Source organism: Typopeltis vanoorti, chromosome 2 (genome assembly GCF_054136105.1).
Source record: "Typopeltis vanoorti isolate ZY-2024b chromosome 2, IOZ_Tvanoo_1.0, whole genome shotgun sequence".
In the NCBI taxonomy this organism is placed as follows: Eukaryota; Metazoa; Arthropoda; class Arachnida; order Uropygi; family Thelyphonidae; genus Typopeltis; species Typopeltis vanoorti.
Window position 1 is genome coordinate 109,619,226 of NC_143550.1, and position 12,656 is coordinate 109,631,881.

A 12,656-nucleotide genomic window follows, 5' to 3' on the forward strand; every position below is an offset into this window, starting at 1 on the left:
TAAATAATAATTGCCAAAATTGAAAGAAAATACATGAATAACAATTTTTAAGCAAGTGACAAACAAATAATATTTAAACAAGTCTTATATGGCAGATTATGTTAAATGTGAATGAAGAACAAAAACATACAAAACAATTTCATTCACAATTTAACAAAGGCCTACCCTTTCACTGAAAAATTTTTCTATTGACATAACTTTCTGGGAGGATTCAGACTTTCTACTTCTTTCTTTTGAGGTCTTAGATAGTATCTAGTTTGCACAAATTTGCCTGTCGCATCACTACTTATACATTCTTCCCCTTTTTTATTTTTAATTAAAGCTTTGTCATTCTTATGTTCTGGAGTAGCATAAGTCCTATACCTATAACTGGAAAATTGGTCACCTGGGACAGGTTGGTCCTCCCTTTCTTGAGTATTAGACTTTTCTGCCTCGGGTTCATATGCTTAATCTCATCTGTGCCTTTCCAGTGGTTATTTGTTCTGAGAGATTTCCCTTTTTTCCCCAATACCCTTTCTATCGAGTCCCCAAGACAAACCAGTCGATCAAATCTGCTCTTAAATAACTTTAGTCTATCTGAATGAATGGTAAACATTTTTCCTCGGCTTGATGTCTCTCTTATCTTGAAGTTCACCAGGGATGTTTTTTCAATAATTTCATATAGTCCTGCAGCACTCTTCCCTAGTTTACCTCCCTTCTTGTTGCTAGGTTGTTGTTCTAGGACTAGGGTCCCTGGTTTTAAATCTTTATATCTCCTTAATCTGTTTGCGTATGCCCTTGCCTTTTGCGAACAGTTGTTACTAGACTCCGCCACTAACTCATATGCAGTTTTGTTTTCCATTATCAGATTATTTAGATATTCATCAATGTCTGGGAATCCTGTGTTTGCTCTCGAGCTTCGAAAATCGCTGGGGAACAACAGCTTAAACCCATACAATATAACAGCTGGGGCCTCTTTGATGGGTGCATGTAGAGCAGTTCTACATGCAAAGAGGGTGTGTGAGAGGTAATCATCCCAGTTCGATATTTGCCTGCTAGCTAGTTTAGAGAGTGTCTGTTTGAGGGTTCTGTTCATTCTCTCACACATTCTGTTGCCTTGGGGGTGATAAGGAGTGGTGAATAGCTTTTTTATTTTCAGCAATTTGCACAACTGAAGCATGACTTCAGCTGTGAAGTTTGAGCCTTGGTCTGAAAGAAGAGTTTGGGAGGGGATTCCATATCTGGAGATAATTAATATGAATAGTTTGTTTGCTACAGTTTGTGCAGTTTGATCCTTCATAGCTGTGGCCTCTGGGAATCTGGAGAACATGTCAATCACAACTGATATATATTTATTTCCCTTCAAACTAGTTGGAAGAGGACCAATGATGTCCATTGCTACAGCTTGAAAAGGACGCATGGGGATGGGTAAAGGCTGGAGGGGGGCTTTTCCACCGTGGTTTGATCTTTTCTGACACAATAGGCATGAGGACACATCAGTCTCGACATCCCCCGGCATTCCTTTCCACATGTATCTATCTTTTATTCTATTCCACGTTCTAAAAATCCCTGATGACCTGCCAAATCCGCGTCATGAAAGGTATGTAGCACCCAAGAGATCATAACTGTCAGAACTAATATTTTTCTTTCCATTTTCCATTGATGCCTTGTTTTGATAACAGAAGACCATCATTGTCTATATGTAATGTATGGAGAAATGAATGTTCTCCTGTGAGTTTCTCACCTTTCAAAGCCTTTTGATATAATCCCTTCCATACTGGATCTTGTTTTTGAGTCTCTACAATAATGGATTTTTCCCAATTTTGAAGATGTGGGGGTTTGTTCTTGTTTTCTTCTATCCCTTCAGTTTTGTGTATCAAGTTGATTATCCCACTATCTGAACAGTTGTTCTCCTCTGGCTCAGTGTTTAATGATCTGGATAGGTAATCCGCAACTACATTGTTTTTTCCTGGGATGTAATTTATTTCAACTTGAAACTCTTGCACCTCCAGAGCCTATCGAATAATCCTTTGATTCTTATCTTTCATGGAGGATAGGAAAGATAGAGGTTTGTGATCGGATCTTAGGATGACTTTCTGTCCCAACAACATATACTTAAACTTTCTGAGGGCATGCACAATTGCCAGTGTTTCTTTCTCAATGACTGAATAATTCTTTTTGGAGGATGAGAATTTCCTGCTGAGGAAAGCAATAGGTCTAAAATCTTCCCCTTCCATTTGTTCTACGACGGATGCAGTGGTGTCATTTGAGGCATCTGCTGAAAGGTAGAATGGTTTTCCAAGTTTAGGGTGAGGACAGGCGATTTAGTCAAGACCTAGTTCAAGGATTGGTAGGCATACTTTTGTTCCTCTCCCCCAAGAAAACTTCACTCCCGTTTTGGTTAATTTTACAATAGGTTCCATCAATTTTGAGCACTCAGGAATGAATTTTCTGTAGAAATTTATCATTCCTAAGTACCTCCGAACCTGTCTTACAGATGTGGGGATTCTCGCCTTTAATATGGCAGTGACGTTCTCTAGAGTAGGGACTATTCCATCCTCACTTACAACATGCCCTAGATACTGAACTTCCTTCATGAAGAACCGACAGTTTGAGCATTTCAAAGAGAGTTATGCCTTGCTCATCCTGTTTAGAACACCCAGTAGGATTTCTTTATGTGTTTTTAAATCTGGAGAGTAGATCAACAAGTCATCTTAAAAGCATATGACTCCCCTCCCCAACATGTCCGAGAGAACAGAGCTCATCAGACACTGAAAACTCATGGCTGAGTTTCTGGCTCCCTGAGGAAGTCTACAGAGTTGATACTTTTGCCATCGTGTGGTGAAGGCAAAGTATTTCCTGTCTTCCTGCCTAAGGGGAATCTGAAAATAACCAGAGTTCAGGTCTAATTTTGAGAAGTATCGTGCTCCCTCCAGATTTAATAACAATTCTTCTATGTTGCATAGAGGGAAATCAATGGGCTTGGTGACCTTGTTAACCTCACATAAATCCAGTATAAATCTCAGACTTCCATTAGGCTTCTCCACCAATATGAAGGGGCTGTTCCATCAGGAATTTGATCTTTCAATGATGCCAGCCTTTTCATAGTCTTGTAGCAGTGTCTGAAGTTTATCCAGGTATTTAAGGGGGGTCTGATATTGTTTAACATACACAGGTGACTCTGTTGTGATCTGGATAGCATGTTCTACCTTGTTAGTGCAGGACAATGAACTAATATCCTCAGTAAAAACACTAGGATAATGCTGGAACATCAAATGAATAAACTCTTCGATCTCTATCTTATCTTGTTCAGACCTCGATGAGCTGATGGCATCGAGTAACGACTTTCCTTTTCTAACACTCAGTTCTTCTTTGAATTTTATTACTTCTATTTCTAAAGCTTCACGTGCTCTGCTTTCATTTCTTGTCTTAAATTTTGGTTGATACTTCTTTCCACACAGTGATTTAGTTCCTGTGGTAAAATCGCACATGGATTGGTGTTTCTCTAGGAAATCAAGACCCAAGATGATTTGGTCACTTGTGTCAGCAACCTCCGGGAGAACAAGGAGATCATATGAGAAATCCACAGGAAAACAGGGTATGGAGAGTCTTGCATTCACTCTCAAAATTGCAAACATCTCAATCTTAGTAATTCCAATTATCTTCACTGGACTTTGTAACCGGGTAGTGTTATCAGGGAACTTATCAATGAACCTTCTTGCCAAGGAAAAGGGAATATCGGATACATGAGCTCCAGTCGAGCAATATGTCACACAGGATTTCCTCAACCAATCCTCGTACAAGTGACAAGGGTAGTCTTCCCTTCACTTCTGCAGTTGTTACATTTTGCATCTTGTAGGTATTGTGACTCAGTGAATCCGGTTCATTTCCTTTTTTCTGTGGGATATCTTGTAGAAGGGGATTTATTCCTTTATAATGATTAGCATATTTAATCATTTCAGGATCTGTTGTCTATTTTATATCTGACATATGGGTTTCCATTCTCTTCTCTCTGTTCCACTGATGATCCTCTATCCATGCCTTTTTATTCAGTAAGACTTTATTGCCATTGAGGAGCTCTTGACAATCAGTATCTCTGTCATGAGAGTGTTTTAAATTGCACTTGAGAATTGAAGAGGAGGGGGACTACAATATTGCAGTCTTGCATTAATAATTGTCTCATGGAAGAAACCTGGTTCATTTCTTCTAATATCCTTTCTCTTTCCCTGACTAATTATAACACCCTTCCAAGTTTTTAGCTCGTTTTTTGCAGATTACCTCCCTTAATTTGTCATGTAATCCCAATCTAAACTGTTGGAAGGTAATCCATTCCAGATGAGGTTTTTCCTCAGGGGAGGTTTTTATGGATCGAGCAATGGTCAACAATCTATTAAAGTAGTTGGTTACATTTTCCTTATCACCTTGCACACATTTATAAAACTCCCTCAAAGTTTGGATGGGACCCTTTTTATAAGAAAACTCCAAGATTAGCAATTCTTTAAATTTTGTGTAATCTGAGGTTTCTTTTAGAATTGGGGAGGAATGTAGGAAGCTTTTCGCTTTGCCTGTTAGTTTGGTTCCGAGTAAAATCAGCAACTATAAATCAGTCCAATTTGCTGTCTGTCTGAGTTTCTCAATATAGGTAAAAAATGACATTACATCATCTGATTTCTCTCCTGAAAATTGAGGAAAGACGTGCTGGGGGTTCACTGTACAAAACAATTCACTATCTTCCATTTTTGAGCTAGATGAAACTGCCATATTAGTCTATCAACTACTAACTTAAACTTTTAAAATTCTGAATTCTAAAATAACCTTTTTCTTTGCCTGACTCTAGTTCACAACCTGTTCACTGTGATTCACTTATTTTACTTTTAAGGTTTCAGGGATTACTTCTACTACTATCACAAAAACAATATTCAATTGCTTAATTTATATTAGTGAAATCACATCCTGTCGACTGCATCATTTTGTTGTGTCGTCCATTCTGGCTTTGAATCCCCCCATCTTGTTGGAACATTGTTCTTAATTAAATCAATTAATTGTTGATTGATTACTAATCAAATATAGAGAAATTTATATTTATACTGTGCCACCCTATATTCAGATTAGCCTATGCAAAATAGTAGAATCAATCTTCAATTAATTTAGCAGTCTCATTATTCATATAGGCCGAGTTTAAAATTAACACTTAAGGCTCCCACAAGGTCCGATATCTTTATGAACGGTGCAATGAAAGAGAATCAGGCACACACAATATTGAAATCAATAAAACAAAACATTTAATGCAAGGTTATATGACAAGTACATAAACTTAACTCCGAAAATAAGATAATGCAAATAACTTAATTCAGCAGGTCATAACATTCACATAGAATTAAACATTAGACATTCAGATATTAAATCTACAGTTTTCCTAATAATTAAAATGAATCAAACAGTTCAATATGACAGAATTTCTCAGTAAATATTTTTACTGGTATTACTTAGTTGCACTCTATAATTCAACACTTAATCAGCAAGCACTTAATTTATTAATGGCGGCAGTTATTACTTCAAGGGGGAATTACTTTCAAGCTTGTAACTTCAGCTAATCTCAGGCAAAACGCCACAGTTAATGTGGCGTTTTGCCTGATAAGTTAAGATACTTCAGACAGGGCTAACACTTATATCTTCACACTGAAATACAATAAAATAAGACTGTTCTTACTGGGTTAAATCCTTAGCACATCAGATTCAATGTGGGCACATTTCAAAACTATATTCACTTATCACTCCGAAGCAACACTATTCAAAAGAAATCTTTTCAGAGATAACTGAATTATTATTTATCACACTACACAAGTCTTGATGCACTTGGTATATGGCAGAATAATTATTCCATGTTTACTATTATATAACAAATTCAGCTTTGCACAATCCTTCTTCCAAGCAACATTGGAATACGCAGTAATTCTAGAACTCAGAGGAATTATTCTGAATTGCCTATTAATCTCTTGGTCCTTTATTAATCCTATTACGACACCATAATTCCTATTACTGCCACCTGTTACTTTACTCCCTGCTGCATATAAGTTTTCTCCTTGTCTACTCCGTACTGTCCTGAGTGCTCCTGCCCTGAGTGTTTTTTGTTTACTTTCCTTTCCGCTTATATATACCTTCATTCTTCCCACCAAAACTTGTTCTCACAGTCCAACTCATATTAACTCCTTGCTTCCAAATACCGTAGCTCACGCCCTAAGCTCAGGCTATCTATTTCAACTCTGTCTCCATGGCAACTGTCAAAACAAAACGTAAACAGAAGCATTACATATGATTATACCTTTACTTACAGTAACGAAAAATAAAAAAAAAGATTATAGTTACTTAATTTTACTTCACTTTCATTTACAATAATAAAAAAAATATATTACAGTTCACATAAGGCACATAAAAGTTACATACATACAATTTCTTATAATATTATTGAAGGAATAAAGTAATGAAATAAATGGCATTTACTACAGAGTCCTTTTATTATTATGACATGTTCTAAAATTATATAATTAAATAATAACTGCCAAAATTGAAAGAAAATACATGAATAACAATTTTTAAGCAAGTGACAAACAAATAATATTTAAACAAGTCTTAGGATATGGCAGATTATGTTAAATGTGAATGAAGAACAAAAACATACAAAACAATTTCATTCACAAATTAACACCAGAAGCCTTTGTGTTGTCTTCCCAATTTTGGCTATGTGTCCCCTAAATTTCAGATCCTTATCCACTATCACCCCCAGATCTCTTATTTCCTCCATCTCTGCCAATATATCCTCACCAAGCATAAATTCTGTATCTTTGTTTTCCAACTTTTAAAACCTTACATTTTGCAACATTGAACCCATATTCCCATTCCTGTGCCCAATCACTCAATTTATTCAAATATTCTTTTAAGGCCACAACATCTTCTCTACTCTTCATGGTTCATCCCAACTTTGCATCATCTGCAAACAACTGAATATTTTCTCCAGTATCGTTAATATACAAGTTAAACAGCAATGGCCCTAAAACAGACCCCTGAGGCACACCACTAGTAACTTTCCTTTTCCTGGATATTGCTCCCCCTATACACAACTTGTTGATACCTATCAGATAGTCAGTCTCCAGTCCAATGCACCAATCTAATATCCAACCCTATCTGCTCTATTTTGACTATCAACTTATCATGCTGTAATCTATCAAAAGCCTGTGCAAAATCTAAGTATATTACTGTGTATCCTTCTCCTCTGTCCATGGAAGCAGTCACCTTATTGTAATAAGTAAATAGATTATAAAACATGACTTCCGCTTAGCAATCCATGCTGTCCATCAAAGATAATACCAATGTTGTCAACCCAATTCTGGATCCTAGTTCTCACAGGCTTCTCCAACAACTTAACTACAACACCTGATACAGATAGGCTTATAGTTTGATGCTTGAGTTCTGTCACCTCCTTTATGAAGTGGCACAATCTTGCCCTCCTCTACTCCTTAGGAACTTGACTCAGTGCAAGACTCGTATTAAAAAAAGATGTCAAGGCTGCCGTCAACTCCCTGGCACATTCCTTAGAATACATGGTGATACATTGTCAAGTCCCACGGCCTTATTTACATCTAATTTGCTCAACTCCCCATACACCTCTTGCTCACTTACAGTCAGTCTCTCTTCCCTGTCATCAACTGCTCTCAATCTCTCCATGAAGTCACATTCACAAGATTGAAAGACCTTTATGAACTGCCCATTAAATATCTCCACCACACCTTCTGCAACAGCTGTCTTTATACCATTTTCTCCAATCAGTGTCATCCTTCCCACAATCATTCTTTCTTTTGCTGGCTACATATCGAAAGAACTCCTTAGGATTTTTTTTTTGCTTCATTAGCTAACTGCTGTTCATACCTCTCTTTAGCTACCCTCACCAACCAAGTCACCCTCCTTGGAATTGGTTATTTCCACTTCTCTTATGCTGCCTCCATAATGTTTTCTCTGTATCGCATGCTTAATCTCTTGATTCATCCATTACATGCCTTCCTTATTTAACCTTCTCACCCTTGGAATACATTTAGACATTGCATCTACTAGATAGTTTTTGAAACTCCCCCAGCTGCATTGATCTCTTTTCTGGCTAACTCCTCATTCCATGCTACATCTGCAAGCTGTATCCTGAGCTCTTCATAATCACCCCCTTATTAAATTATATTGTAATAATTGAATACTTTCAAGAATATTACAAGGAGAATACAAATTCCAACTGCATAAGCAGTAATCCAGATTTTAATTTCTTTTCATTAGGGGTGCTACTTATCAAAATTTGCTGCCAAAATGAAGTAATTTCTGCAAATTTTTTGAAACCTTTTAAGTATTTTTAAAATGAATTTATGAATTTTTGAAAAAATTGTTCAGACCAAAATTAATGTAGAATTTTTTTTTTTTTTTTGTAACAAAAGAAAAAAAAATGATGGCATTTGTGTTATGAAAGAAATTACATAACACAGTGATCTCTCAATTATGTAACCTTCAAATAACCAAACCGTCATAATTGGATGAGGGTTTGGCTATTTGCAGATGAACTGCTAACCCTGTCCTTGAATGGATAAGTGTATCACTTGACTTCTGGAACCACACTATGTAACTGTACCTCTCCCTTTCTTAATCAACAAGCAAATTGATTTCCCATTGCAGTCAGATAATCAAGAGATTACTGTACTTATAAATGTGAAATTTTAATTGTAGTAAATATCTTTATTTCCTTTTTTAGTTTTGCCCTTCTTTGGGGCCCTTGCTATCATTTGAAGCATTTGTGCTCTAAAGAACGTATGCCATTTACTATTATTTACTTTGGAACAATGTTGACTACATTGTACTCTGCATTGTGGGTAAGTACATTATAGACAACTATTTTATTATTATTATTACCACTTTATTCACATAATTGATATACAGCCAAAACAAGATATCATTCAAATGATAATTTGACTGGTGATACAAAGTAATTCAGATTCTACCCAAGAATCTAAGAATAGTCTGTCAGGTAGCGTCGTAAAATATGGACTGTTCCAAGTAATGCCATTTTTTTTTGTAGATCATATGGGGTTACTTTGTTGCAGTTTAATTCTTGTAAATAGTTGGATTGCAATTTCAAAAAAGCTATCCAGCTATTTACAAGTGCATCGATAACTACTGGGATGACTTTGGTGTGTTTAAGCCACAGCTTGCTAACTTCGATTGCAAGATCTCGATATTTAGTAATTTTTTCCAGTTGTTTGTTATTAATGTTGTTATCACTGGGTACAGCGATATCAATAATCCAAACTTGTTGATGTTTGATAATTGTGATGTCAGGTCTGTTGTGTTCCAAATGCCAATCAGTTTGTATTCTAAAGATGCAGAGAATTTTTGCTGTTTTGTTTTCCAATACTGTCTCTATTTTATGCTGCCATCAGTTATCAGAAGTAGGAAAGCCATATTTTTTGATACATGCCAATTTTGGCCGCTTGATCATGGCAGTATTTATAATCAGTTCAGCTATCTTGCTGTGCAGGTACTGATTAGATGTTCTACAGTCTCATCGCATAATTTGCATTTGCTGTAATTATCTTCAAAATTTTTGCTTGATTGCATTAGTTTGTAATGCCTGTTCTTGAGCTGCTAGAAATCCTTCTGTTTCTTTTTTAACATATCCATATTGTAGCCATTGCCATGTCATGTTTTCACATCAATTATATCCTCAGTATCTCGAAGAAATTGGCCATGCAAGGGTTTATTTTTCCAGCATACATCTTGGTTATTTTGCTGTTCTTTTTTGTAATTGGATTTGTTTCCTGTTGCTTTTAGAAAGCCCTCTTATGTAATTGCTTGAAGCATTTGCTCAGAGCTGTTGTCTATGTAACTTTTTAAATTAATTTCTTCTTCTTGTTCCACAGTCTCTCACTTGCAGCAGACCCTGTCTACCTATTCTCCTTGATTAATAACAACTGGATAATATCACTTCGTGAATATAATGCATGATGCATAGTCATTAATTTTCTAGTTTTGCAGTCCATTTTGTCCATGTCTTCTTTTGTTCAGTCTATTATGCCAGCTGTGTATCAGATCACTGGTATAGCCCAAGAGTTCATTGCTTTGTGTTTAATCCATTTAGCTTTGTTTTCAGAATATTTCTATCTCTTTTGGTGTATTCTGTTGCTGCCTGTTGTTTAACTTTCAAGTGGAGAATATCATCATCAAATTCTTGACATGTACCCTCAAAGGGTGTACAGGATATGATAGTACTTCATGAAAAATTTACCTCATTACTAACTTCCTATCTACAATTTTCCTCCAAATCAGTCTGTTACTTGTCAAGACTCCAATATCATTATCAGATCTTATATTTCTATCGTCTAAGGCACACTTTGTACCGTATCAATCCACCTATATCTTGGTCTTCCTCTGGGTCATTTTCTTGCCAATCTGGCAGAGAACACTTGTTTTGTTAATCTTTCCTCGCCTTTCCTAATCTTTCTGTTTAAGTGACCATACCACCTCAGATTAGTTCTACTAATGCATTCCTGGATGCTGACAATGTCAAGTTCTTTCCTAATATCCTCATTTTTAATATGATATTGGCATTGATGCCAGCTGTTCACACCTCTGATATTTCTCAGGACTCTCATATCTGCGGTCTCTAGTCTTTGGTCAAGTGTTTTACTTCTGACCCAGCTCTCAGATCCATAAGTTAAAACTGGTTTGAACACTGTCTTGTATACAGCTAATTTTGTGTTCTGACTAATTTCTCTCTTATTCCATATGAATTTATTCAATTGACTTCCTACCATACCAGCTTTGTTAATTCTGTTGTCTATTTCCATATTTAATTTACCATCTTCACTAAAAATCATGTCTAAGTGGCTGAAATGTTTTACTTGTTCCACAGTTCCCCATTCACAATGCAGTTGACATTTTCAACAATTCTACCTATTTTCATTGTCTTTGTCATGCTGACCGTCATACCATATCTATTACAACAGTTATTCAATTTAGTCGGGGAATCTTGCAAACTTGTAGTGGATTTATTTAGAAGTATAACATCATCCGCATAAAGCAAAGAGCTGACATTAACATCTCCAATTCTGATATCATGTTTAATACCACTTTTCTTCATAATGTGATCCATATAGATAATGAATAACAGAGGGGATAATGTACATCCTTGTCTCACACCAGATTTAACATTAAACCATCTTTCCGTACTTCCTTCAATTCTAACTGTTGACTTGCAACTCAAATAAAGACTAAGTATTGCTTGATATAATGCCCCATTAACACCATATAACTGTAGTGTATTGAATAGCTTCTCTCTTGGCACCTTCTCATATGCCTTATCCAGATCGACAAAACTTAAATACAGATCTTTGTTATATTTCCATGCTTTCTCGACTAATTGTTGTAAAGTGAAGATCTGATCCTGACAGCCTCTATTTGGCCTGAATCCAACTTGTTCTTCACCAAGCTTTTCTTTCACAATTCTTCTCAACCGTTTCTCAAGTATACTGGCATAAATCTTGCCTGGAACACTCAGTAGGGAAATACCTCTGTTATTCTCACATTCAGTTTTATTTCCCTTTTTATATATGGGTACTATTAGATCTCTACTCCAATCATCAGGAATTTGTCCCTCTGTCTAGACCTTCTGAACTATGCAGTGCAACTACTCTAAGACTTTTATACCACCATACTTCAGCATTTCTGCTCAAATATCATCTACTCCTGCTGCCTTTCCAGATTTCAAGCCTTCGATGGCTTTTTCTACTTCAAGTATGGATATGTATTCCTGAATGTATGCCTGTTGAGTGTTTTTTCCACTGTGCTATCACTGCTTGTTTCATTTAGCAATTTTTCAAAATAATTACTCATACTTCAAGGATATCTTTTTCTCCCATTTTCATGTCACCTTTATCATCTCTAACTCCTTTTAGAGCACTCTTTCCTCCATTTCTAAGCTCCTTCAACAACCTCCAGAATATCTGACTACCTTCTTCATATTTATTTTCTATGTTCTTTTCAAAGTCCTCCCATGACTTTTGTTTAGCTAGTTTTACATAGTGTTTAGCTGACTTACTTGCCAAGTACTTTTGATATGCTTTCTTCTTTTCCTTCACTGCCTCTTTAACTTCCTGTGTCCACCATGGAGTTCTGATTTTTCTCTCCTTGCAGACAACCTCACCACAATGCCTCTCTGGCTGAATCAATCAATGTTTTCTTCAGAGTTTGCCACTGAATCTCCAAGGTTTGATTCCTGTTCTCAAACTCTTTCATTTTTACTTCAATGATCTATGTGTATTTTAGTCTACAGTTCACATCTAAGAGCTGCTCAACTTTAATTTGCTTTAAAACTTTCTTACATGTCATTCTTTCCAATATGAAATTCAATTTTATCCTGCTCAAGACTAAATAGTGATCGCTTCCAGTTTCAAATCCTCTCTACGCTCTGGTGTCCTGCACCAGGGAGAAAACATCACTATCAACAATAACTTAGTCAATGAGACTTTTCTTATTCCTAGCCTCTTCTCTCCATGTAAATTTGTGCACATTTTTATGTTGGAACGTGGTGTTAGTATAACCAGTCCATATCCTGAGCAGAAATCCAACAGGTATTTGCCATTATTATTAGC

The 12,656-nt window shown here is 36.2% G+C and overlaps 1 protein-coding gene across 3 annotated transcripts in view; it reads left to right on the forward strand.

Annotated features, from left to right (window-relative positions):
- The window catches only part of LOC150109325 (uncharacterized), an 86,434-nt gene that overhangs the window by 54,257 nt on the left and 19,521 nt on the right, over positions 1-12,656 (forward strand). For all 3 annotated transcript variants that reach the window (XM_090407422.1, XM_090407425.1, XM_090407434.1), the window contains one exon: positions 8,762-8,879. In XM_090407422.1, coding sequence (XP_090263548.1) covers positions 8,762-8,879 — 118 coding nt within the window. The remainder of the gene's footprint in view (positions 1-8,761; positions 8,880-12,656) is intronic.